The sequence below is a fragment of the Vipera ursinii genome (genome assembly GCF_947247035.1).
Source record: "Vipera ursinii genome assembly, chromosome: 2".
In the NCBI taxonomy this organism is placed as follows: Eukaryota; Metazoa; Chordata; class Lepidosauria; order Squamata; family Viperidae; genus Vipera; species Vipera ursinii.
The window spans coordinates 135091573-135104980 of record NC_139513.1 but is presented as its reverse complement, the minus strand read 5'-3'; the positions used below and the strand labels follow the sequence as shown (position 1 = coordinate 135104980).

Genomic DNA, 13408 nt, shown 5'->3' with positions numbered 1-13408 from the left:
ACGTGGCAAAAAAAAGTAAAATCAAACATGGTCACATGACTCATGTAATGATCACTTAGCAGCAAAAAATTCCACTTCCAACTGTGGTGGTAAGTCGAGGTATGGTATTTGCATAGTATTTGTCAATAGCTAAATTCTTCTTTCAGCTTCTCTTCAGGTTTTGATAGATGACCCAGGATCTCTAAAGGAAGATGCAATTCCATGGGAAAAGAATGATTCCTTTAAAAGCCAAGCTATTATATCATATAAGAGCCTTGGTGGAGCAGTGGGCTAATGCCTCCTTAAGTAACACCAGCTGCCTGCAATTAGTGCAGGTTCGAGTCCCACCAGGCTCAAGGTTGACTCAGCCTTCCATCCTTCCGAGGTAGGTAAAATGAGGACCCAGATTGTTGGGGGCAATTAAGCTGACTTTGTAATAATGCCGCTTGGGGGGTGTATGAAAGCCCTAATAAGCAGGCATAGACATAGAATGAAGGCTACTGCTAAGCTTGTAAGCCACCTTGAGTCTTCGGAGAAGGGCGGGATATAAATGGAATTAAAATAAATAAATAAAAATAAATAAATAAATAGATTTGTATGTGTGAAATCTACTGCTGAAGCATTTTGTTTCCCATGAAAATTTCCTCTTTTATCAACAACGCTAAAGATTGGAATAGCACTCCTGAGGCTTGGGGAAAGGTTATCTTGCCAAGTAAGATCATTTGCTGCCCCATTAAGGGCAACCAGATTTTATATTTACTGTGTAAAGGTAAAGTAAATCAGGGCTAACCCAATGCAGGGAGGAGGAAGGAATGAGTGTATTAGGGAGATGAACTGGACAATATAGAGGTTGTGGAAAATTAGAGCTCTTTAATAAATAATACCTGAAACACTTGGACAGATCTGTACGTTCAGCTCAGTTTACCGATAGAAGAGAATATTTGTAGCTCAGGGATCAACTGTGGTATGTTTAGTCCTATCTCAGCTTGGTTGCTTCCTTACAGACGTTTCATTACCAAACAAGGTAACATCATCAATGCTAGCAGTAAAGATGACATTCAAAGATGATATTAGCTCGTTTGGTAATTTAATGTCTGCAAGATACACAATCAAGTTCAGAGAGCACAAAGGACTCTACAGCTCAGTTGTGTTTCGTTGTGTTCTGTATTTTTGCCATCCTGGATTTCATTTTGTCTCATTGTTTACATTACCACATAATTTCTCTTTAAAGGCCTTATATTTAAGGAAATAGAATGAACTTGGTTTCTCTCTCCTCAAATATACCTTTCTGTATGATCTTTGCCTACTGTATTGTCTTGACAAGAGAATTTTCTTTGGAAGCATTTTCTATGCTATTAGGAGTAATTGGCACATTCAGCAACTTTGGGGGGAGTGTGAGCTGATGACATAATTGCAATAGGCAGAAAACTGTAAATATTGAAATATCTGCCTTTTGAGATATGACTCAAGGCAGGTGGCTAATATATAATCTTTCTGAGTTATATTGGCAGAAATTTTGGAAGCTGTAACTGACTGGTAAAGATCTGGAGTCCCTAAGATGTCCCCTGGGGCAATCTGCTGGCTAATTTCTTCTTTGGCACACACCAAATTAACCCTGTCTCAATTTTTTATTTTTTATTTTTTAAAAAGGAAGCAAAAACGGAAGAGAAAAGGTATCTCAAAGAATGCCAACAAACAGAGAAAATAACAAAGGAAATTACAGGTTTTTAAAACTACCAGAGAAATCATGGTCAATGATTTTTGGACAGCCCAAAGGTACAAATACAGGTGGTCCTCGACTTACAACAGTTCATTTAGTGACCATTCAAAGTTATAACCGCACTGAAAAAAGTGGCTTATGACTGTTTTTCACGCGTACGATGGTTGAATGTGATCATGCATTGATGATCATGTGATCAAAATTTAGACACTTGGCAACTAGCATGATTTTTATGATGGTTGCATTGTCCGGGTATCATATGATCACCTGGACAAGCAAAGTCCATGGGGAAGCCAGATTCACTTAACAACCGTGTTACTACCTTAACAACTGTATTGATTCTTTTAACAATTGTCGCAAGAAATGTCATAAAATGGGGCAAAATTCACTGAACATTCACTTAGCAACATAATTTTTTGGCTCAACTGTGGTCGTACGTTGAGGACTGTCTGTAGAGGTACGGTTAACAGGAATTTTCCACAGGAGATGAAGAGAAGGGAGGAGAATGACCAGAGTGTGTCCTGAGTGTGATGTTAGGAGGGATAAAAAGATTGTCTCCTTTAAGAGCTGTCCATTGTCCATTGTGGGTGGTTGAGTGACTGCTTTCTGCTGAATAAGCAAAGACCATGAGAACGGTAAGGCAGCTCCGCTTCCTGGAATAAACTCAAAGAATGAGGGGAATAATAAAAGGAATTTACTTTTAAGATTTCATGTGAGTGAGGGGGAATCCCCAACAACTTCTTTTTGTTTCTGCATCAGGCATTTTATACTTAGCTAATCTAACATCCTGGGATGGGAACAAGAAGAAATAAAAGCCTTTCAATGGATTAGGCTTTAAGAAGCAAAAGTGAAAAAAGGGAGTCTGGAACTGTGAGTTGCATGCTTATGGGTGTGGTTCCTTGCCAGAGTAACTGGCATTATTATTTTTTTTTGCAACAGATGGCAAGCCTAATGGCAGACTAAAGAAATGTCGAAAGATAGGGAGGATGAATGGTCACATGCCAACTGATGAGAAAAGATGGGGACTTATGACTTCAAAGAAAGAGGGCACTACGGTGTAGCAGCTCACTGAAAGGAAAATAATTCTTAGCTTTAAAACCAAAAACCATATGCACAACTGTTGGATCAGGGATACTCGTGTTGTTAATTATGTCTGTGGGTGGAAAAAGATTGCAGAATAATAATTGATTTTAAAGTGAATATGAGCCAGCCACATGATGTAGCTGCAATAATACCAAATGCAATTTTAGGCTGCATCAACAGAACTATAGTTTTCAAATCACAGGAATAATTGCTCCACTTTATTTCATTTTGGTCAGACCCCTCCCCCCCATCACCACCTCAAAGACTGTGTCCAATTGAGGTGTGTGTATATATATATATATATATATATATATATATATATATATATATATATATATATATATATATATATATATATATATATATATATATATATATATAAATTCAAAAAGCAAATCCGAACCCACAACGATAACGACACACGACCACAAAACAGAAACCTAACTACAGCTGCAACATTAGCCACTTTAAACCCCTCCAAACCACACAATAAGCAAACTGACACCCACTATAAAAACATGGCACCACCACAAACACGGAGCCGAACAAAAGCAGCACAACTCACCAGTTCAGGTCTAAGGCTGGCAGCTGAGACCAGCCCATCCACTCAAAACACATCCCCACCCAATCAGAACACACACACCATTCAAAACACACTCCCACCCAGTCAGAACACAGCTAACCCCCCACCCAATAGATCACACCTCCACCCCATCAGAACACAGCCAAGCCTCCACCCACAGAACACACCCCCTCTGGCAGTTTAAAAAAGAAGAAAAAACAGCCACTATCACACACTTCTCCCAGAAGAACGAAGCTGAAGTCACCAGCCTGAGGATGACGGATGAGATTTTGTCGAAACGTTGCCCTGATACCTCCAATTCTACGTGGGGAAAAACCCGAATGACCAAAGATCTATATACAAACACCCGCGAAAACCTCAGAAATATATATATATGTGTGTGTGTGTGTTTGTGTACACACACACACACACACACATATATATACATATATATATATATATACATATATACATATACACATATACACACATACTGTATACTCTATTGATATTAAAAATGTGACATAATGCTGTCTGGTTTATTATACTTTGTTTAGTAATTTTTAAATTGCAAATTGAATCTGTATTACACAGTTAAATTATTCAGTTCTAACTTGTTACAAAAGCAACCGCAATATTATCTTTGAGACTAGAAAGCTTATTTCCAGGCACTACCTGAGACAGGTGTCTCAGAATTTAGTCCTTGTCTTCTAGTGCTTCTGCCACCTGATCTGAAGTGTTTATAGCTTCTTACCTGCTGCACCCAACCTGTTTAATGGCTTCTTGACCTCTACAAATGCTAACCAGGCTCCAAATGCTATGAAATACTCAAATGTACATATTGTGTCTTCCTCCGGCTGTAAAGCTTTTGTTTATTTCCTCTGCTAAAATCATGTTTGCTGTTCATGGAATGTGACTGCTGCTGTTCTAGAACCCTTGAAGATGTAGATTAATGTTCCCCAATTAGCCACTAAAGCCAGCTGGTGGGATCAGCTGGGAATTGTGGTCAAAAACGTCTGGACTGTGATGGGAGGGCCGGGGATGGTGTGTGTGTGTGTGGTGGGGGGAGAGACTAGTTAAAAATATTAGCTGATGCTTGCAGCGGATCCCTTGCTGGCTTCTCTCTGCATAATGTGATTTGGTTTTCAGAATCATTATTATTATTCAATTTCCTTGTCTCTGCCATTCTCCAATCATACCTGCTCAACAAATTACTAGCTGACATATAAGAAGTATAATAAAAGTCATCAGTGTTGACTCTAAGCATATGCCTTAGATATTCTTCTTCTTTGTGTTATCCAACATCCTTTTTTAGAATCTATTTTTGTAACGTGCTTAATAATATTAGGAGTGCCTCCAAGTTGGTGGTAAGATTATTTACAGATGGAGAAAAAAATTCTACACTGACAAAACATGATTTAGGGTGTTTTTTTTCTTTTGTCATTCCTAGTGTTAATCAAATGGGGGCAGGAGTCCCCCAGATATTTTGGATTACATATCCTGTGGCCTCTGTTGACATTACCAAGCATGAAGGATTAATGGAGCTATAACCCCAAACATCAGGGCACCAGGCTATTTGTTCCTAAAAGGATGACCCCAATTTCTATTTAGACAAAATTTCTCTCTTTCTTAAGTTTATATTTCTATTCAGTGACATTTCTCTCTCTCTCTCTCTCTCTCTCTCTCTCTCTCTCTCTCTCTCTCTCTCTCTCACTCTCTCTCTCTCTCTCTCTACACACACACACACACACACACACCACACACACACACATATATCATTGAGGAACAGGAGGGATATGATATGGCTGAAGTGGCAACATGAGCTGACAAGACTTAATGCTCTGGCTCGGCGTCCATGCAAGTCTCCCATGGGTTCTGTGGCATGCGAGGCAAGGAGATGAGCAAAAGCGCCACTCCACAGAGGAACAGCAAGACGAAAGAGGCACAGGCACAGGCGAAGGACCAGGAGTAGTAGTACTCTATCCAGTCTGTGTCATCGCTCACAACCATCTTTTTGACCGATTGTCTCATAACTTCCACAGATATGATAATACATAGGCCTGGAGAGAAGGGAAAAGAAAGCAGTGAGCAGGGCCACTGACTTGTTCCTCCCCAGTTTTACGCTGAACTGAATTCCAGGTCAATCACTAGATATTCCTAGACTTCTGGATTAGACTGGCAAAGCTATTTGCATCAACCCCATCTTTCTTTCAGTCATGTTGCTCTCCCACCATCTCCCTTCTTCCCGTCCTGCCTAAATGTGGCCCATGCAGTAAAGCTGATGTTCCTATTTCTACCTTCCCACCTGCAAACGTATAGAACATGGCAGCTGGCCTCAGGAGGTAATCCATCTTCTTCCGGAAGGATAAGAGGACACAAATGGTTCCGATGATGGAAAAGCCCATGCTGAAGATGGCAATGGCAGCTGCAGAAATGCTGTATTCTGAAAAGGCAGGGGGGGGGAAAGGAAAGAAAAAAGAAAAGCACTGATGATGTTGCCTAGTTTGGTAATGAAATGCCTGCAAGAAAACAAGATCAAAGAGCACCAAGGATTCTATCAAAAGGAAACAGTCATTGACAACTCTTCTAATCGCAGTGGGAAAGCAACACATAAGCATGAACCTACTGTCAGCTATCAAAGGGTTGTCCATAGAGGACAGTCTGAAAAGTCAAGATGGTGGTCACATCAGTCAAAGCTCCACCTGGTTTTTATCTGTGCCACTGGCTGTCTTCCGGCTGTCTTCTTGATACTGTGGACATCCTTGTGGACTTCTGCCATAAGAGCAATATATCGTTCTGGGCAATCAGAAGGGAAGGGCTTCAGAAATAGGAGAAGCATAAGCTAACTGTGCAATGCATGATGGGAGTCAAGGAAACAATTCAGCACTAAAAATGCAGATGGCAGGATAGTGACTCTATGAATGTAATTGTAGTGTTCCTGATTCAGTAGGTAACATACTTCCCTTCTTCACTGTTTGATCTTCTAGTCTAGAAAAAAAATCATAATCAGCTCCAGAATACACATTAATTTGTTTTCTGAGAAACTAATATGACATGCAGGGATATATGTTAAAAATACTTTGGGGCATTTTTTTAATGCTTTTGAGAAGTTTTGTACATTTTCTTCTTTCTTTCTTTCCTTTGGTGCATTCACAAGATTTTCTCTGAAGTGAACAATAAAAAAATGAGCCTTGGTGGAGCAGTGGGCTAATGCCTCCTTAAGTAACACCAGCTGCCTGCAATTAGTGCAGGTTCGCATCCCACCAGGCTCAAGGTTGACTCAGCCTTCCATCCTTCCGAGGTAGGTAAAATGAGGACCCAGATTGTTGGGGGCAATTAAGCTGACTTTGTAATAATGCCGCTTGGGGGTGTGTGTGAAAGCCCTAATAAGCAGGCATATACATAGAATGAAGGCTACTGCTAAGCTTGTAAGCCGCCCTGAGTCTTCGGAGAAGGGCAGGATATAAATGGAATTAAAATAATAAAAAATAAAAATAAAAATAGCCAATCATTATGATCAAATAGATTACTTCAACAAAGCGTGTTGTATCTTTGGGAGATTACCAGGGCAAATCCTGCAGTTTTCTTATTTACTTTTATTATTTTTTATTATTATTATTATTATTATTATTATTATTATTATTATTATTATTATTAGTATTAGTATTATTAGTATTATTAGTATTAGTATTAGTATTAGTATAAGATACAAAAATACAAAAGAAAATAATAGGAAAGATAGGGGGGGGAAAAAGGAAGTGGAAAGTATAGGAAAAAGGGGGAAAAGAAAGAAAAGGCATTGACATCCGACTCCCTTTGGTGCAATAGAATAAGATAATAACATTAAAACTCAACTTTTTACTTTTACATAATAGTATGAACTAGCCATTTTTACAACAACAAACCTATCTAATTGGTAAAAACCAAAATCAAAGTTTCATTTTTTTTCCATCTCGAGCACAAAGTCCAAAAGTGGCTTCCAAGTACAAACAAAAGTAGTTGTGTTTTTGTCTTTAATCCAGGGATTTTCAACCTTTTCACCCATTGTACCACTTTTAGGATATGGCAACATCCGAATACCACCAGTTGCCTAGCAAGGTATCAAAAACTTGACCCAAAAAAAAGAAAAGAAAAAAATTGATTAAGTACAGGTAGTCCTTGACTTACAACAGCTCATTTAGTGACTGTTCAAAGTTTCAATGGCACTGAAAAAAGTGCCCCCCAAACCACAGCTGAGCAAGACACCTGCACGCCCGCCCGGCGACACTCTTCCTCCTGTCTGAGGTTTTCATTGTTGTGAGCATTTCTGTTGAGGATTGGCAGCAGGGGTGGGGTGGGGGGTGTTTGGTTTTTATTCCCCCCCTCTGCTGGGTTGTTGCAGCAGGTTTTGGTCACTTCACATGACCCTGGGATACTCTGACCATCATAAATATGAATTGATTGCCAAACATCTGAATGTAAATCACAAGACCCTGGTGATGCTGCAACATTCCACCTGATCAGCGCTTCTTCTGGGCTCAGCAGACGTGCCAGTATCAGCGCTGGGCTCCAGCTGGAGTCCGGCGCTGATCCTGGCACTTCCACTGAGCCCTGACAGCCCCGAAGAAGCGCTGATCATGGCGCTTCCGCTGAGCCCTGACAGCCCTGCAGCTCCAGCCGTCTCTCGCTCAGGCATGTGCGGTGCTGCCACCGGTTCAGCTCCTTCCCCTCCCCCAATACCACTTTTCTAGGATGTTCATGTACCACTTGCCAGGTGCCATTGTACCACAGGTGGTACCCGTACCACTGGTTGAAAAGCCCTGCTTTAATCAAAGCAGTTTAACCATCTCTGCTATCTCCAACAACTTTGCAGCTATTCATCTATTGTGGGAATCAAAGTGTCCTTCCGTTTTTTGCATAAAGTAATTTTGCTGCCATCAACATACATAGCATCAAAGTTCCAAATTTTTACCAAGTCTTTTTCCATTAAACCCCAAAGAAAATTTTCTGGTTTTATCTTCGTATTCACTTTGAGAATCTTCTGTATTAAGACGTGAATCCTATTCCAATATTTCTTTGCTATGTCACATGTCCACCATAAGTGATAAAAGGTCCTTTCTTTATTTTTGCATTTCCAACACTTATTTGAAATACTTTTATACATTCTGGACAACTTATCTGATGTTAAATACCAGTGATACATCATCTTATAAAAAATGTCTTTTAAATTATAATTTAGTGTAAATTTTAAACCTTTTGTCCACATAGTCTCCCATAGTTCAAGCATTACATTATATCCAAACTTCCATGCACACTGAATCATGTAGTGCTTTACCTATTCATTCTCCAAATTCAAATTCAATAACAGTTTATGTTGTTATTATTGTTAGTTGCGAAGTCGTGTCCGACCCATCGCGACCCTATGGACAATGTTCCTCCAGGCCTTCCTGTCCTCTACCATCTTCTGGAGTCCATTTAAGCTCATGCCTACTGCTTCAGTGACTCCATCCAGCCACCTCATTCTCTGTCGTCCCCTTCTTCTATTGCCCTCAATCTTTCCCAGCATTAGGCTCTTCTCCAGGGAGACCTTCCTTCTCATTAGATGGCCAAAGTATTTGAGTTTTAGCTTCAGGATCTGGCCTTCTAAAGAGCAGTCAGGGTTGATCTCCTCTAGGACTGACCGGTTTGATCGCCTTGCAGTCCAAGGGACTCGCAGGAGTCTTCTCCAGCACCATAGTTCAAAGGCTTCAATTCTTTGGCGCTCAGCCTTTCTTATGGTCCAGCTTTCACTGCCATACATTGCAACTGGGAAGACCATAGCCTTGACTATACGCACTTTTGTTGACAGGGTGATGTCTCTGCTTTTTAGTGTGCTGTCTAGATTTGCCATGGCTTTCCTCCCCAGGAGCAAGCGTCTTTTAATTTCTTGGCTACAGTCCCCATCTGCAGTGATCTTGGAGCCCAGGAAAATAAAATCTGTCACTACCTCCATTTCTTCCCCATCTATTTGCCAGGAATTGAGAGGGCCAGATGCCATGATCTTGGTTTTCTTAATGTTTAGTTTCAACCCAAGTTTTGCACTCTCCTTCTTCACTCGCAACAAGAGGCTCTTTAGTTCCTCTTCACTTTCTGCCATTAGAGTGGTATCATCTGCATATCTTAGGTTGTTGATGTTTCTTCCGGCAATCTTAATTCCAACTTTTGATTCATCTAGCCCTGCCTTTCTCATGATTTTAGTTTATAGACCTCTGCAATAATACTGTTGTGATTCAGGGTCAGCCTGTGGGTTCGGCAGTTGGGTCGGACGACTCAGAGGAGGAGGGGGGTGTTGAAGAGCTTGCTGAGGGGGTTGAAGATCTTGCTGATGAGAGCCCTCAGCCAGGCCCCTCCCACTTGGTCACCACAGAGACCCAGCTGTGTGAGCCTGACAGCGTGGATGAAGATGACCCACAGCTGGCCCTGTTCAAGGACGCCCGACGCAGGAGGCAGTCAATCAGGAGTAAACAGAGGAAGGCAATGGGGCACCTCGGAAGAAGGCAGAGAGAAGCCATGCCCTGAACTGTATAAAAGGGGAATGCGTGGGAGGGCTGGTTTGCTGAAGGCAACCGCTTGATTAGTTCCTGTTTCATGGTTGGTGTCTTGTTTGCTCTGTTTTATGTTAATAAATGTGGCAGGCTTAATTCCAGCCTCTTGCAGTTTGTAAAGGGGTTGTCCCTGCTTTTTCTGCAGGGCCGGTAGCAGGCTGGTACAGAACAAATACGTTCATTGTTACCGTACAGTAGGATTTCCAATTCATTTTTCACAAAATCAAACCCGTAACTCTTTTTGTCTGATTTAAATCTTTCTCTAGATTGTAAGTATGTAAACCAATGGCAGACATGTCCTTCTGATTCTAACTCCTCCTTAGACTTAAGGATAGGATCAACAAAATTAAAATATATTATTTGACTATAAGTCCACCAGTCTTTTCTATCCCTGCAGTTTTCTTGGCAAGGGTTTTTGGGAAGTGGCTTGCCCTTGCCTGCTTCCTGGGGCAGAGAATGATTGGCCCAGAATTACCCAAACTGGCTTCGTGCCTAAGGTCGAAGTCTCCTGGTTTCTAGGCTGGTGTCTTAATCACTGAACCAAACTGGCTCTCATTTTCATACAGGGTGTCCCTGACTTACAACAATTCATTTAGTGACCGTTCAGTTACAATGGCACTGGAAAATGTTTTTCACACTTACGACCTTTGTAGCATCCCCATGATTGTGTGATCAAAATTCAGATGCTTGGCAACTGACTCATAGTTATGACCATTGCTGTGTCCCAAGGTCATGTGATCCTTTTTTTGCAGCCTTTGGACTTTGACAAGCAAAGCCAATGGGGATGCCAGTTTCACTTAACAGCTTACCAACTGTGGTGATTCACTTAACAACTGTGAAAAGACAGGTTGTAAAATGGGGGCAAAACTCAACAAATGTCTCACTTAACAACAGAAATGTTGGGCTTAATCGTGATTGTAAGTTGAGGAATACCTTAATAGCAAGCTTATAAAGGCTAGCGGTCTACTGAACATACAGACTTGAAAATACATCTGAAGGAGACTCTTGAACTGCAAGAAAATAATACAGTGAACAAGGATGAGATTGCTAATTTCCTTACAGCATAAAACAAATAGTTTTAGCGTACAAAATTAAATTGGATAATAGTTTGCTTTTTCCTCCTGTAGATGAATCAGATGTAAATGGTCCTGTCATCTACTGTTTCATTTCTAGAATCATCTGCCACAGAACGCAAGCTAAATTAGGGAGGAGAAAAAGCTCATAGCAATCCAGCTGCTCTCTAATTTTTCTACCTCTTTATTAGAGATGTTTGTGGACTCAGCAGAATGGTTTCAAAGACATTTAGAAAGCATGGTACATTCTAGAAGAAAATGTGCTTGCTGGTATTCCCTGTTCTGTCCCAGCAGGGGTCCAGATCCAGATAAGGTTGAAACTGCCTCCTGCCCACCACATTAACCAACACTTTGCTCTTTAATGTCAGCCAGACACATGGGGATGCTGAGAGCAGGGCTTGGATACATCTTCTCAATTTCATCATTTCATGATTCAGCTCTCCATTGCAAAATAACTGTCAAGAGCAAGAAATCAGAAGTCCAGGCAGCTCAAAATGAATATAAAAAGATTTATTGCAAGCTTAAGCTCTCTACAAGGATCTGAACTAGTAACAGAGAGTCAAAGCAAATTGGCACTAGATAAGAGTCAACAGAATTCAAGTGGGTTGGATGTAGGTATGAAGTGACTGATGATGCATTTGACCCCCCCCCTTCTTCGGGCTCAGTCTGATCATCTCCTACATCAACACTTGCAAGGAGCTCATTGATTAATACAAGAGTCTCCACTCTTGGCAACTTCCAGACTTGCAGACTTTGACTCTCAAAATCCCCCAGTCAGCATAGCAATTCTGGGAGTTGATGTTCACAAGTCTTAAAGTTGCCAACTTTGGAGACCTCTGCATTAATAAATTCCAACTAGACTCTTGTCGTAGGAGCCATCTGTTAAATCATTCTTAAGACTAAAAACAAGGATGTACGACATACCTACCTTTCCCCCCCCACAGATATAGTAAGTTAATCTGTTTAAAAATATCACTCCAGAAACAATTAACCCAGAGGGATAGTTAAAGCACATTCACTGCACAATTGCAATAAAGCTATTTCAACTTCGCAATGCTGTAATGAAGCATTGGGTCACATCCAGCGGTACTACTGAAAAAGTTCACTTACGAATATGAGTCTAGGAAAAGTTTTTCTAATGAGAGAAACCTAAAGGCTCTTCTCCCATGCTGAAAGCAGCCAAAGGCTGGCTGTCACTCATTTATTCTGAATAAAGAGGAAGAACCTTGGCAAATTCTTTAAGTGTGATCTTTTCTTAGAACAAATGGAAATGCTTGTCAGGTCTGAGATTTTCACTACCCAGAAAGCCTGTCAAGCAAGAAATTCTTATGTGGGTGTAACCCTAAGGTGCTTTTTCAAAAGCCAGATGGACTGTGTTTTTCCTTTGAAGACATTTTGCTTCCCATTCAAGAAGCTTCTTCAGTTCTTCCCATCCAAGAAGCTTTTGGATGAGAAACAAAATGTCTTCCAGGGAAAACAAAGTCCAGTTGTCTTTTGAAAATCCACCTTTGGAACAAACATGACCTGGATGACTGAGAATCTCCATTGACACATGTAGGTGTAAGTTTGCCCACTACTCCATCTGATGTATTAGAACTGAAAAATTGAAATCAATTGGTGGAAAACGTTGCCTCCGGAAGTTGAGGGTGCTATATCACTGGAGGTTTTTAAGAAGAAGCTATTTGTCCAGAATGTCATAGGGACTCCTGATTGAGCAGAGGATTGGACTAGAAGACTTCCAAGGTCCCTTCCAACACTGTTATTTTGTATTCTGTCCTGTATTCCATAAGAATTCTCAGTGTTGGTGCCAACGCAAGTGGAGGATACTATGATAAGGAACACTACTCAATATATTCCTCCAAAGTTGACGGGGCTGACTTCAGGTTCATCTTTCCATAAGTATGTGATATGATTCTTCATCTCTTTCATCTGTACCCTTAGATATCCTTCCTCCATAGCCAGTTTAACTATCCCATCTTTGTTTGGAGCTGGATCCCAATCTGATGAACTGGATATATTTTGGCATAAGATGTATTACTGTTGTAATGCAGAGTTTCAATCAATCAGAATACAGCTGGAAGGGATCTTGGTGGTCTTCTAGTCCAACCCTCTGCTCAAGCAGGAGACCCTATACCATTTCAGAGAGGTGCCTGCCCAGTCTTTTCTTAAAAACCTCCAGTGGTGGAGCACCCACAACTTCTGAAGGCCAGCTATTCCACAGGTTAGTTGTCCTCACTGTTAGGAAGTTTCTCCTTAATTCCAGGTTACTTCTCTCCTTGATTAGTTTCCATCCATTGTCTCTTGTCCTGACCGCTGGTGCTTTGGAGAATAAGCTGACCCCCTCTTCTTTGTGGCACTGCCCTCAAATACCAAAATACTGCTGAATTGTCACCCCTAATCCTTCTTTTCTCTACACTAGTCATACCCA

At 40.9% G+C, this 13408-nt stretch overlaps 1 protein-coding gene across 1 annotated transcript in view; it reads right to left on the bottom strand.

The window, feature by feature from the left end:
- Window positions 1-5083: 5083 nt before the first annotated feature.
- CACNG1 (calcium voltage-gated channel auxiliary subunit gamma 1) overlaps window positions 5084-13408 on the bottom strand; it is a 31386-nt gene continuing 23061 nt past the window's right edge. Inside the window, exons 3-4 of the mRNA XM_083350877.1 lie at window positions 5650-5787; window positions 5084-5404 (exon numbers count right to left, since the gene is read on the bottom strand). Of these exons, the coding sequence (XP_083207003.1) occupies window positions 5178-5404; window positions 5650-5787 (365 nt within the window). The 3' untranslated portion in view covers window positions 5084-5177. The remainder of the gene's footprint in view (window positions 5405-5649; window positions 5788-13408) is intronic.